This window comes from Schistocerca cancellata, unplaced genomic scaffold (assembly GCF_023864275.1).
Source record: "Schistocerca cancellata isolate TAMUIC-IGC-003103 unplaced genomic scaffold, iqSchCanc2.1 HiC_scaffold_1126, whole genome shotgun sequence".
NCBI classification, from domain to species: domain Eukaryota; kingdom Metazoa; phylum Arthropoda; class Insecta; order Orthoptera; family Acrididae; genus Schistocerca; species Schistocerca cancellata.
In genome coordinates, this window is record NW_026047125.1 from 101,824 (window position 1) to 116,049 (window position 14,226).

Sequence of the window (14,226 nt, forward strand, 5' to 3'; positions counted from 1 at the left end):
TGCGTCCCTATCTGAATGCCACGGCAGTCGCGGCCGATAATTCGCAGCAACGGATCTAGAGCTACAGAAAAAAGGGCCATTGAAAGGGGACACCCCTGCCGCACCGAGCGCCCAACACGGAAAGCTGGCGTCAAGTGGCCATTGACACTAACACGTGACGTCGCATTTTGTAAAAGATGCTTTACCACAGCCGTAAACTTAAAACCGAAGCCCATCCGCACAAGAACCTGGCGGAGGTACACATGGCTAATGCGGTCGAAAGCATTTTTGAAATCAATTAAGAAGATGGCAGCTGTCGGCAGTCTCGCACTTTTAACAAAACCGATACAGTCGCGATAGGCGAGGACGGCATCAAAATTGTTTCGACCCTGCACCGCACATGATTGACTATCACTGAGGACCGACGGTAAAACAACTTTAAGGCGTTGAGCCACGCATCGCGTTACAATCTTAAAATCGGCGTTCAGTAAAGTGATCGGCCGAACAGCGTCAATGCAGGGCGTCGCAGTCGATTTGGGAACCAATGTCACCACCCCCTCCTCAAACGCAGCAGGGATAACAGCACCATCCCGTATTTCATTTAAAAGAGCCACAAAAACATCACGAAAAAGATCATAAAATTTCAGATAAAATTCAGCAGGAATGCCGTCGGGACCAGGCGATTTACTTTTAGGGCTTCGTCGGATAGCATCGTACAGGTCGTCAGGTACATAAGCAGAATTTAAAAGCGTCCTATCCGTACGAGTTAAAACATGAGGTATGACGTGTAAAAAATCCCGCAACGCATTACAATCAACATCCAGCGCACGGAAAAGGGAACTAAAATGAGTAAAAACATCCCGCTCAATGTCGGACTGGACAGTAGTCCGTCTACCGTCGCACTGTTTCCAGGTACCGATGTGCAGACGGGCGCGCCGCCTCCGTTCCCTATGCAGATGATAAAGCGACAATGGTTCGCCATCCACAACCCCCGCAGGCTGGCTGCGGACGACGACACCGCCACTAACAGCACGCAAATCAGCAAGAAGCTTACGCTGGAACTGCTTAAAAGCGGGCAGCAAGGCAGGCTGTGACGTCACGCGCAGCGCGAGGTCTTGTAAACACGCCTGATGGAAGCGGGCGGTAGCGCGACGCCACCGAGCCGCCTCGCGGCTAAAATCCATTAAAAACCGCCTGATCACCGGCTTGGCCTCCCCGACCCACCACTCCAGCACACTACAGTCACCTCGCTTGGTCCCGAGCAATTTCTGCCACAGATTGGTAAAACACGTCACAAAATGGTCGTCGTTCAATAATGCACAATTAAATTTCCACAAATTCTTTCGCCTGGGAACACAAAATCTAGGCAATAAAAGCTGACAAAGGTAACCGGAATGATCAGAAAACAGCACGGGAAACATTTCCGTGCGGCAAATACGGGCAGAAAGCGGGGCAGAAACGTAAATTCTGTCCAGGCGGCTGTGCCCCGTGGGATAAAAATGAGTAAAATGCGTAACATCAGGGTTTAAAACACGCCACGTATCAACGAGCTGAAAACTGCGAACCAAGTCGCCGAGCTCGCGACAAATGTTAGGACGAGGCACCTGATCAACAACATCTAAAACGCAATTAAAATCGCCGCCTACAACTAAAGCATCCACATTCCGGTGTAACAGCGCACACAATTCCTGCCCATAAAAAACAGCCCTCGCCGGCTTATCGTTCCCAGACGGAGCATAGACGTTAACAAATACAACGCCCAGTATAGTGCAACTAACGGCACGACCATTAGGTAAAATAGCAACATTTGAAATAGCGAGGTCAGAACGTACTAAAATGGCAGTTCCTGTACTGTGATCCGGTAAAACATTGTCAATAACAGTAAAGTCACTAAAATCGTGTAAAAAGTCAAGGGCATCACGCGTCACCTCTTGTAAAAACACAACATGGCAGTGGTGATCACGTAAAAAGTTCTTAAAAGCCAGTATCTTACACGGGTGACTCAATTTGTTAAGATTAATGGTGACAACATTCCACTGGCTAAAATCGTAAGTCATAGACTCACACAATTAAAAGACACACACAAAAGTAAAACACACATAAAACACGGGAGGTGCAGGTGCGCGACAGGGGAGGGGGCACACAGGACACACACTACGTCTCCCCACCCTCCACAACATCCTTCGCCCACTCCGAAGGCTCGAAGGGGGAGAGGGGCGGCAGGGTGGCAGTAGCCGTCACGCCAGAAGCGACCGACACAGAATCCTTAACGGACATCTCCACGTCGGAAGAAGGCACCGACACGCGGTCGTGAATAGAAGGACCAGCGCGACGACGGTGTACATCCTCTGCCTTCCGTTTAGTCGACAGAGATGCCGCAGTCACAGCCGAAACCGTGTCTGGCGCTAAAACAGGCACATCTACAGAGGCGGGTTGACTTAACACAGTCCGTAGATGGCGAACAGCAACGTCACGTTGCTGCGCTGCAACACTCAGATCAGCTGACTGTGCGTGGCGAGAGGAGGCACGCTGCTGCTGTTGTTGTTGTTTGCGCATCGGCTGACGCCCGGAGCCGGCAGCCTGAGGCGGCCGTAGCTCCACGTCGAGGTCGCGCCGCGCGGCGCGGCGTTGCGACGCCCAAGAAGAGGCGGGGGGGCGCCCTACTGGGGACGGACTACGGTCACCTCGCGCTAAACCTCTGTCGTAGGAAGGGGAGCTACTGGCACTGCGGAAGCGTTGCCTACTGGAACTGCGAGAACGAGCTTCATCCCGCTGCGGTTTTGGTTCCACAAAAACATCGCTCGATTCCGCAACAGGAAGAGGCTCAGAAACGTCAGAGGGTGCAACGACGGGTGCAGGCACAGAAGGAGAGGGCTCCGCCTGCGACACAGTGGGGGCAACAGAGTCCGAATTAGGGCGCGAAACAACATCGGTTACCGACTGCGGCACGGAGTCAGAGACTGTCTCCGACACAACAGCACCCACAACCGGTTGAACAACAGCAGGCACGTTTTCCGAAACCGTGGACAAAGAGTCCTGGCCGGTAGTCGCAACAGCAGAGACACTATGATCAGCAGACACATCCATCGCTTCCGCGGCGGCAGCAAGATTAACATCTGCCGCACGCCGCGCGGGCGCGGGGGGGGGGGGGGGGGGCGGAACCCAAGACCGTTGCGGCGACGGAAGCAAAACTAACTCCTTGCAAATCGGCCTCAAGCGGTAGCTGAACAGGCCGTTTTCGCTTCGGACAATCCTGCCTATAATGGCCAACACCATTACAAAAGGAGCAAGTTTGTGGCTGGCCACTGTACGTGACAAACGCACGGTGACCGTTTACCAAAATAAAAGACGGAATATGCTGCCTAACCACCATCTTAACACTGCGCACACCGTTCTCGACTTGAAATATATACGCAGACGACCATTTCTCCTTCACGACAGATAAAACAGTGCCATATGGCCGCAAGTGACGAGAAATAGTGTCATTACGTATTTCAAACGGAAGGTTAAATATCCGTATATGTCGAAGACCAAAACCAGCGTGAGACACAGTGACATTACTAATATTTCCGTTAAGGTGTCGAAATTTGCGAACACCGTCATTAACAGAAACTACAGCATCACACAGATCGGAAGATTTGAGTTTTAAGAACACAGAATTTAAGAACGTATCGAACTGAATACCGAGTACGTCATTAGTAGACAACAACAAATCCTCAATTAACCAACGATGGATCTCAAAAGCCGAGGGTTTCTCGACGGAACGTTCGAATTCACACTGAACATTGTTCTGTCGCTCTTCACTATCATCGTAAAGAATATCCATTACTTACAGTTCAGTAGAAAGAAAGCCACGTGGCAAAGTAAGCAGACGACACGCGAGGCGCCGCCGGCCAAGTCGCACAAGGAAAACACTGCTCGCTCGGCACCGAGGTGTTGCCAGGCGGGCAGCCAGCCAAGTACTAGCCGGGCCCGAAGATGCTTAACTTCGGAGATCGGACGAGAACCGCTGTATTCATCATGGTATGGCCGTTGGCGCTCATCTAATGTAGGAGCACGGCAGAATTCGAGTTCGGCTTTTCTCCCAACACACATAATGTTAGTTTTCGGCCGCAATTGACGAAAGCGCTTCCTTCCGGAACCGCCAGTTCTTCGAGAACGGCGCGGGGAGGGTCGCCCGGCGTCCCAGCAGAGTGACGGCCGAATTGGCGGGCGCACCGCCGCGTGTGTGAGACGCACTGCTGCTCGTTGCACCCCCTGTCATTCGCTGGGCGCGTGCAGCCTTCGACACTAGCGGAGGACGCATCTTGTCCCTGGTGTTCAGCGGAAGGCCTGTGCGGGGTGTGACAGTGTCGTGCTGGAGGGCGCCACTGGTAGCGATGTGGGCTTCCTCGCCTCGCCTCGCCTCGCCTCACACCAGGTGTCTGCGTAGTTTGCAGTGCATTCGCACCATTCCTATCCCTGTCCCTGACCCCGTCCCGACTTGTCCCGACTTTGCTCGACTGCCGCTCGCTGCCGCTCGGGTCGTGGTCCATATGACAGCGCAAGCACGACAAACGTCTGCGGGACGAGACGAGACGAGACGAGACGACTAAGTAATAAATTCCTGGTTACAAATCAAATTTGGAACTCTACACTCCTACACAACAATAGGCGGTGACGTATTTCAGAAATCACCTGCCGATTCGTACTGTTTTGTCGTTTTCAAAGTCTTCTTGGCAAACTTGGTTAGCACATTCTCCCTCAAACTGAGTTAATTACTGCATTTTCGTACCATTACAGTAGTTTAAAGGGCTTAAGGAAGCATCTTTGTCACAACAGAAAGGTAGTTTGAAAATTGGGCTGGCGACATAACAAAAAAAAAAAAAACAGGAAGGGAGCCAACAGCACCCGGGTTTCCCAGGCGGTCACCCATCCAAGTACTAGCCGGGCCCGATGATGCTTAACTTCGGTGATCGGACGAGAACCGGTGTATTCATCATGGTATGGCCGTTGGCGCTCTCTAATAAAGGAGCACGGCAGAATTCGCGTTCGGCTTTTCTCCCAACACACAAAATGTTAGTTTTCGGCCGCATTTGACGAAAGCGCTTCCTTTCGCAACCGCCAGTTCCTCGAGGACGGCGCGGGGAGGCGCGCCCGGCGTCCCAGCAGAGTGACGGCCGAATTGGCGGGCGCACCGCCGCGTGTGTGAGACGCACTGCTGCTCGTTGCACCCCCTGTCATTCGCTGGGCGCGGTCAGCCTTCGACACTAGCGGAGGACGCATCTTGTCCCTGGTGTTCAGCGGAGGGCCTGTGCGGGGTGCGGCAGTGTCGTGCTGGAGGGCCCACTGGTAGCGATGTGGGCTTCCTCGCCTCGCCTCGCCTCGCCTCGCCTCGCCTCGCCTCGCCTCACACCAGGTGTCTGCGTAGTTTGCAGTGCATTCGCACCATTCCTATCCCTGTCCCTGTCCCCGTCCCGACTTGTCCCGACTTTGCTCGACTGCCGCTCGCTTCCGCTCGGGTCGTGGTCCATATGACAACGCAAGCACGACAAACGTCTGCGGGAGGAGACGAGACGAGACGAGACGAGACGACTAAGGAATAAATTCGTGGTTACAAATCAAATTTGGAACTCTACACTCCTACACAACAATAGGCGGTGACGTATTTCAGAAATCACCTGCCGATTCGTACTGTTTTGTCGTTTTCAAAGTCTTCTTGGCAAACTTGGTTAGCACATTCTCCCTCAAACTGAGTTAATTACTGCATTTTCGTACCATTACAGTAGTTTAAAAGGCTTAAGGAAGCATCTTTGTCACAACAGAAAGGTAGTTTGAAAATTGGGCTGGCGACATAACAAAAAAAAAAAAAACAGGAAGGGAGCCAACAGCACCTTTTTTTTTTTTTTTTTTTTGTTTTATTATTTTTTAAAATGCTTGTGGAAGCATCTTTGTCAACACCTGAAAGTTAGTATGAAAAGAGGGCTGGCAGGTGTAGCGACGTAAAAATGAAAAAATGAGATAGAGCCAACAGCACCTTTTTTTTTTTTTTTTTTTTTTTTACGGGCCTCCCATCTCCCCTTATTGCCCGGCCGTTTCGCTCTCCACAAAATGCCTTCTATTGGCGAGCTTCATGAGCTATAAAGGTGCTGTTGACTCCATGTCCCACGACGAACGGACGAAAAGAAAGTCAGTATCCCCCGTTGGTGTCCTTAAAACGGTCGACGTCCGTCGGGAAAAAGCGGCAAGAGCAAAAAAAAAACCATAATCCAGCAATCTTCTGCATGGAGACAATGACTCCGCCAGGGAAACAAAATGCAGTAGAAATAAAACCACTTCCTTAGTGTCACTATTACCGGGAAAGTTCCACACCAGTAAAACTGAGGGGTAAAGTCCATCAGGTGGACAAGTGAAACGAAAAGGAAAAAAAAAACAAAAAAATGAAAGTCACTGCGTGGTAACACTAGTGAAAATTGAAAATATCACTGCCGCCACATGGGAGACCTACAGGAGAAAACCAGTGCTTGTAAATAAAAGTGCCGATGTCCACAGCATAAAAAATCAGAATCAAGAAAAAGGTAAACTGTACCGGAAATAAAAAAAGACACAGATAAGAAAAAAAAAAAAGAGTTCCTCTGAGTACACGTATTTCCATAAGTGTTCGTTCCTTGAAAAACACAGCTTGAGCGGTCAAAATAGAATAGTATACCAAACCGTCATAAACATGTTAAGCATCCACCGACATCCGGGAAAAGGCATGAGCAAGTGCAACCTTCAAAAAATTTGCAAAAGTAGCACGATAGCCAGGCAAAGCTTCAGTTTGTTCATGCTGAGTCCATAAATAGGTAAGAAAGTCCAATTCAGTAGTCAATTTCAGGTGAAACATTGCAAAAACGGTATGACCCAGGAGCCACACCGTAGCATTCTTCTTTGTATTCGGGTAGGCGACGCATTGAGGAATTAAGGCGTCGGTCGGCAAGACTGAACGCGTATCCACTCGAGTGATTAGGCGAATCATATCTCTGGCGGCATCCCAAACACTGCAAAAATGTCCACACACAAAACGGTGTTCAAGTGTATCTTCCGCATCACACAAGTCGCAAGCTCCAGACGAGATGAGGTTGATGGAATGGAGCTTCGAATTTGTAGGGAAGGTACGATGCACAACCTTGTACCACACGGCGTGTACAGAGGGAGGAAGAACATGGCTGGCAAGATTTTTCCATACCGCGACCCAATTATACCACGGTAGCCGATACTCCCACTTACAACGCACAGGTGATCCACGGAAAGCAGAAACGACGTCGCAGACTCGAAGACTGGGAACGTCACATAGCGCGAGGTAGCTGTTGTCCATATAGTAGCGACGCACATAGTTAAGAAAAAAGGGAATGTGCGAGACATTCACCGGCGCCTCCACTGATAGAGGACGATACATACTGAAGACCGCCGCAGTGGTACCGTTCGGGGCCCTCTCCATAACAACGGTGGTCCGTTTCCAAAGGAGAGCGGAGCACTTCGCGCGAAGATCTACTAAACCCAAACCACCATCTGTCGGGCTTAGAGTACAGGTGTCATACGAGACTTTAAAAATGTCACCTCGCCATAAAAACCAATACACCGCCTGCTTGAGGGCACGTTCCAACTGCCGAGGCAGTGGAAGGACCTGTGCGAGGTACCACACCCTGGCCAGAATGTTAGTATTGATCAAGGCCACCTTGTCACGAAGCGCCAACGTGCGAGCCGCATAGATCTTGGCAACGGCGCGCACCTTATGGAGCGTAGACCGCCAATTGAGCGCCTCCATCCGTTGTGGATGAGAAGAAAAAAGCACGCCCAGGACTTTGTGCTGTTCGCGGACACAAAACCAGCTCCGCTGTATGGACCGTGCGCGGGGTGTAAGAGGCAAACAAACAGTCTTAGTTGGGTTGACAATGGCACCTGTAGCTTTTTCAAAGCGTTGCAGTGCACCATATAGAGTGTCAACGTCATCAGAATGGCCAAGAAAAATTTCCAAGATCGTCGGCGTACGCCTTGCAAATGAGGCGGTGCGTCCCTATCTGAATGCCACGGCAGTCGCGGCCGATAATTCGCAGCAACGGATCTAAAGCTACAGAAAAAAGGGCCATTGAAAGGGGACACCCCTGCCGCACCGAGCGCCCAACACGGAAAGCTGGCGTCAAGTGGCCATTGACACTAACACGTGACGTCGCATTTTGTAAAAGATGCTTTACCACAGCCGTAAACTTAAAACCGGAGCCCATCCGCACAAGAACCTGGCGGAGGTACACATGGCTAATGCGGTCGAAAGCATTTTTGAAATCAATTAAGAAGATGGCAGCTGTCGGCAGTCTCGCACTTTTAACAAAACCGATACAGTCGCGATAGGCGAGGACGGCATCAAAAATGTTTCGACCCTGCACCGCACATGATTGACTATCACTGAGGACCGACGGTAAAACAACTTTAAGGCGTTGAGCCACGCATCGCGTTACAATCTTAAAATCGGCGTTCAGTAAAGTGATCGGCCGAACAGCGTCAATGCAGGGCGTCGCAGTCGATTTGGGAACCAATGTCACTACCCCCTCCTCAAACGCAGCAGGGATAACAGCACCATCCCGTATTTCATTTAAAAGAGCCACAAAAACATCACGAAAAAGATCATAAAATTTCAGATAAAATTCAGCAGGAATGCCGTCGGGACCAGGCGATTTACTTTTAGGGCTTCGTCGGATAGCATCGTACAGGTCGTCAGGTACATAAGCAGCATTTAAAAGCGTCCTATCCGTACGAGTTAAAACATGAGGTATGACGTGTAAAAAATCCCGCAACGCATTACAATCAACATCCAGCGCACGGAAAAGGGAACTAAAATGAGTAAAAACATCCCGCTCAATGTCGGACTGGACAGTAGTCCGTCTACCGTCGCACTGTTTCCAGGTACCGATGTGCAGACGGGCGCGCCGCCTGCGTTCCCTATGCAGATGATAAAGCGACAATGGTTCGCCATCCACAACCCCCGCAGGCTGGCTGCGGACGACGACACCGCCACTAACAGCACGCAAATCAGCGAGAAGCTTACGCTGGAACTGCTTAAAAGCGGGCAGCAAGGCAGGCTGTGACGTCACGCGCAGCGCGAGGCCTTGTAAACACGCCTGATGGAAGCGGGCGGTAGCGCGACGCCACCGAGCCGCCTCGCGGCTAAAATCCATTAAAAACCGCCTGATCACCGGCTTGGCCTCCCCGACCCACCACTCCAGCACACTACAGTCACCTCGCTTGGTCCCGAGCAATTTCTGCCACAGATTGGTAAAACACGTCACAAAATGGTCGTCGTTCAATAATGCACAATTAAATTTCCACAAATTCTTTCGCCTGGGAACACAAAATCTAGGCAATAAAAGCTGACAAAGGTAACCGGAATGATCAGAAAACAGCACGGGAAACATTTCCGTGCGGCAAATACGGGCAGAAAGCGGGGCAGAAACGTAAATTCTGTCCAGGCGGCTGTGCCCCGTGGGATAAAAATGAGTAAAATGCGTAACATCAGGGTGTAAAACACGCCACGTATCAACGAGCTGAAAACTGCGAACCAAGTCGCCGAGCTCGCGACAAATGTTAGGACGAGGCACCTGATCAACAACATCTAAAACGCAATTAAAATCGCCGCCTACAACTAAAGCATCCACATTCCGGTGTAACAGCGCACACAATTCCTGCCCATAAAAAACAGCCCTCGCCGGCTTATCGTTCCCAGACGGAGCATAGACGTTAACAAATACAACGCCCAGTATAGTGCAACTAACGGCACGACCATTAGGTAAAATAGCAACATTTGAAATAGCGAGGTCAGAACGTACTAAAATGGCAGTTCCTGTACTGTGATCCGGTAAAACATTGTCAATAACAGTAAAGGCACTAAAATCGTGTAAAAAGACAAGGGCATCACGCGTCACCTCTTGTAAAAACACAACATGGCAGTGGTGATCACGTAAAAAGTTCTTAAAAGCCAGTATCTTACACGGGTGACTCAATTTGTTAAGATTAATGGTGACAACATTCCACTGGCTAAAATCGTAAGTCATAGACGCACACAATTAAAAGACACACACAAAAGTAAAACACACATAAAACACGGGAGGTGCAGGTGCGCGACAGGGGAGGGGGCACACAGGACACACACTACGTCTCCCCACCCTCCACAACATCCTTCGCCCACTCCGAAGGCTCGAAGGGGGAGAGGGGCGGCAGGGTGGCAGTAGCCGTCACGCCAGAAGCGACCGACACAGAATCCTTAACGGACATCTCCACGTCGGAAGAAGGCACCGACACGCGGTCGTGAATAGAAGGACCAGCGCGACGACGGTGTACATCCTCTGCCTTCCGTTTAGTCGACAGAGATGCCGCAGTCACAGCCGAAACCGTGTCTGGCGCTAAAACAGGCACATCTACAGAGGCGGGTTGACTTAACACAGTCCGTAGATGGCGAACAGCAACGTCACGTTGCTGCGCTGCAACACTCAGATCAGCTGACTGCGCGTGGCGAGAGGAGGCACGCTGCTGCTGTTGTTGTTGTTTGCGCGGCGGCTGACGCCCGGAGCCGGCAGCCGGAGGCGGCCGTAGCTCCACGTCGAGGTCGCGCCGCCCGGCGCGGCGTTGCGACGCCCAAGAAGAGGCGGGGGGGCGCCCTACTGGGGACGGACTACGGTCACCTCGCGCTAAACCTCTGTCGTAGGAAGGGGAGCTACTGGCACTGCGGAAGCGTTGCCTACTGGAACTGCGAGAACGAGCTTCATCCCGCTGCGGTTTTGGTTCCACAAAAACATCGCTCGATTCCGCAACAGGAAGAGGCTCAGAAACGTCAGAGGGTGCAACGACGGGTGCAGGCACAGAAGGAGAGGGCTCCGCCTGCGACACAGTGGGGGCAACAGAGTCCGAATTAGGGCGCGAAACAACATCGGTTACCGACTGCGGCACGGAGTCAGAGACTGTCTCCGACACAACAGCACCCACAACCGGTTGAACAACAGCAGGCACGTTTTCCGAAACCGTGGACAAAGAGTCCTGGCCGGTAGTCGCAACAGCAGAGACACTATGATCAGCAGACACATCCATCGCTTCCGCGGCGGCAGCAAGATTAACATCTGCCGCACGCCGCGCGGGCGCGGGGGGGGGGGGGGGGGGGGGGCGGAACCCAAGACCGTTGCGGCGACGGAAGCAAAACTAACTCCTTGCAAATCGGCCTCAAGCGGTAGCTGAACAGGCCGTTTTCGCTTCGGACAATCCTGCCTATAATGGCCAACACCATTACAAAAGGAGCAAGTTTGTGGCTGGCCACTGTACGTGACAAACGCACGGTGACCGTTTACCAAAATAAAAGACGGAATATGCTGCCTAACCACCATCTTAACACTGCGCACACCGTTCTCGACTTGAAATATATACGCAGACGACCATTTCTCCTTCACGACAGATAAAACAGTGCCATATGGCCGCAAGTGACGAGAAATAGTGTCATTACGTATTTCAAACGGAAGGTTAAATATCCGTATATGTCGAAGACCAAAACCAGCGTGAGACACAGTGACATTACTAATATTTCCGTTAAGGTGTCGAAATTTGCGAACACCGTCATTAACAGAAACTACAGCATCACACAGATCGGAAGATTTGAGTTTTAAGAACACAGAATTTAAGAACGTATCGAACTGAATACCGAGTACGTCATTAGTAGACAACAACAAATCCTCAATTAACCAACGATGGATCTCAAAAGCCGAGGGTTTCTCGACGGAACGTTCGAATTCACACTGAACATTGTTCTGTCGCTCTTCACTATCATCGTAAAGAATATCCATTACTTACAGTTCAGTAGAAAGAAAGCCACGTGGCAAAGTAAGCAGACGACACGCGAGGCGCCGCCGGCCAAGTCGCACAAGGAAAACACTGCTCGCTCGGCACCGAGGTGTTGCCAGGCGGGCAGCCAGCCAAGTACTAGCCGGGCCCGAAGATGCTTAACTTCGGAGATCGGACGAGAACCGCTGTATTCATCATGGTATGGCCGTTGGCGCTCATCTAATGTAGGAGCACGGCAGAATTCGAGTTCGGCTTTTCTCCCAACACACATAATGTTAGTTTTCGGCCGCAATTGACGAAAGCGCTTCCTTCCGGAACCGCCAGTTCTTCGAGAACGGCGCGGGGAGGGTCGCCCGGCGTCCCAGCAGAGTGACGGCCGAATTGGCGGGCGCACCGCCGCGTGTGTGAGACGCACTGCTGCTCGTTGCACCCCCTGTCATTCGCTGGGCGCGTGCAGCCTTCGACACTAGCGGAGGACGCATCTTGTCCCTGGTGTTCAGCGGAAGGCCTGTGCGGGGTGTGACAGTGTCGTGCTGGAGGGCGCCACTGGTAGCGATGTGGGCTTCCTCGCCTCGCCTCGCCTCGCCTCACACCAGGTGTCTGCGTAGTTTGCAGTGCATTCGCACCATTCCTATCCCTGTCCCTGACCCCGTCCCGACTTGTCCCGACTTTGCTCGACTGCCGCTCGCTGCCGCTCGGGTCGTGGTCCATATGACAGCGCAAGCACGACAAACGTCTGCGGGACGAGACGAGACGAGACGAGACGACTAAGTAATAAATTCCTGGTTACAAATCAAATTTGGAACTCTACACTCCTACACAACAATAGGCGGTGACGTATTTCAGAAATCACCTGCCGATTCGTACTGTTTTGTCGTTTTCAAAGTCTTCTTGGCAAACTTGGTTAGCACATTCTCCCTCAAACTGAGTTAATTACTGCATTTTCGTACCATTACAGTAGTTTAAAGGGCTTAAGGAAGCATCTTTGTCACAACAGAAAGGTAGTTTGAAAATTGGGCTGGCGACATAACAAAAAAAAAAAAAACAGGAAGGGAGCCAACAGCACCCGGGTTTCCCAGGCGGTCACCCATCCAAGTACTAGCCGGGCCCGATGATGCTTAACTTCGGTGATCGGACGAGAACCGGTGTATTCATCATGGTATGGCCGTTGGCGCTCTCTAATAAAGGAGCACGGCAGAATTCGCGTTCGGCTTTTCTCCCAACACACAAAATGTTAGTTTTCGGCCGCATTTGACGAAAGCGCTTCCTTTCGCAACCGCCAGTTCCTCGAGGACGGCGCGGGGAGGCGCGCCCGGCGTCCCAGCAGAGTGACGGCCGAATTGGCGGGCGCACCGCCGCGTGTGTGAGACGCACTGCTGCTCGTTGCACCCCCTGTCATTCGCTGGGCGCGGTCAGCCTTCGACACTAGCGGAGGACGCATCTTGTCCCTGGTGTTCAGCGGAGGGCCTGTGCGGGGTGCGGCAGTGTCGTGCTGGAGGGCCCACTGGTAGCGATGTGGGCTTCCTCGCCTCGCCTCGCCTCGCCTCGCCTCACACCAGGTGTCTGCGTAGTTTGCAGTGCATTCGCACCATTCCTATCCCTGTCCCTGTCCCCGTCCCGACTTGTCCCGACTTTGCTCGACTGCCGCTCGCTGCCGCTCGGGTCGTGGTCCATATGACAGCGCAAGCACGACAAACGTCTGCGGGAGGAGACGAGACGAGACGAGACGAGACGACTAAGGAATAAATTCGTGGTTACAAATCAAATTTGGAACTCTACACTCCTACACAACAATAGGCGGTGACGTATTTCAGAAATCACCTGCCGATTCGTACTGTTTTGTCGTTTTCAAAGTCTTCTTGGCAAACTTGGTTAGCACATTCTCCCTCAAACTGAGTTAATTACTGCATTTTCGTACCATTACAGTAGTTTAAAAGGCTTAAGGAAGCATCTTTGTCACAACAGAAAGGTAGTTTGAAAATTGGGCTGGCGACATAACAAAAAAAAAAAACAGGAAGGGAGCCAACAGCACCCGGGTTTCCCAGGCGGTCACCCATCCAAGTACTAGCCGGGCCCGAAGATGCTTAACTTCGGAGATCGGACGAGAACCGCTGTATTCATCATGGTATGGCCGTTGGCGCTCATCTAATGTATGAGCACGGCAGAATTCGAGTTCGGCTTTTCTCCCAACACACAAAATGTTAGTTTTCGGCCGCATTTGACGAAAGCGCTTCCTTTCGCAACCGCCAGTTCCTCGAGGACGGCGCGGGGAGGCGCGCCCGGCGTCCCAGCAGAGTGACGGCCGAATTGGCGGGCGCACCGCCGCGTGTGTGAGACGCACTGCTGCTCGTTGCACCCCCTGTCATTCGCTGGGCGCGTGCAGCCTTCGACACTAGCGGAGGACGCATCTTG

General features: G+C 51.9%; 2 protein-coding genes and 3 non-coding genes across 5 annotated transcripts; all 5 read right to left on the bottom strand.

The window, feature by feature from the left end:
- Positions 1 to 2,133: 2,133 nt before the first annotated feature.
- On the bottom strand, positions 2,134 to 3,066 carry LOC126159032 (uncharacterized). The gene has a single exon (XM_049916484.1). The coding sequence runs from the start codon at positions 3,064 to 3,066 to the stop codon at positions 2,134 to 2,136; it is 933 nt and encodes a 310-aa protein (XP_049772441.1).
- A 1,791-nt stretch (positions 3,067 to 4,857) lies between these two features.
- Positions 4,858 to 4,976, bottom strand: LOC126159149 (5S ribosomal RNA). Its single transcript, XR_007534082.1, has one exon. It is a non-coding gene; the product is annotated as a 5S ribosomal RNA (ribosomal RNA).
- A 5,164-nt stretch (positions 4,977 to 10,140) lies between these two features.
- Positions 10,141 to 11,073, bottom strand: LOC126159033 (uncharacterized). The gene has a single exon (XM_049916485.1). The coding sequence runs from the start codon at positions 11,071 to 11,073 to the stop codon at positions 10,141 to 10,143; it is 933 nt and encodes a 310-aa protein (XP_049772442.1).
- Positions 11,074 to 12,868: 1,795 nt separating this feature from the next.
- LOC126159162 (5S ribosomal RNA) lies at positions 12,869 to 12,987 on the bottom strand. Its single transcript, XR_007534094.1, has one exon. It is a non-coding gene; the product is annotated as a 5S ribosomal RNA (ribosomal RNA).
- An 847-nt stretch (positions 12,988 to 13,834) lies between these two features.
- Positions 13,835 to 13,953, bottom strand: LOC126159113 (5S ribosomal RNA). Its single transcript, XR_007534048.1, has one exon. It is a non-coding gene; the product is annotated as a 5S ribosomal RNA (ribosomal RNA).
- Positions 13,954 to 14,226: the final 273 nt, after the last annotated feature.

Coding starts and splice junctions, on each gene's coding strand:
- LOC126159032 (XM_049916484.1), bottom strand. CDS start 3,066: ATGGATGTGTCTGCTGATCATAGTGTCTCTGCTGTTGCGACTACCGGC.
- LOC126159033 (XM_049916485.1), bottom strand. CDS start 11,073: ATGGATGTGTCTGCTGATCATAGTGTCTCTGCTGTTGCGACTACCGGC.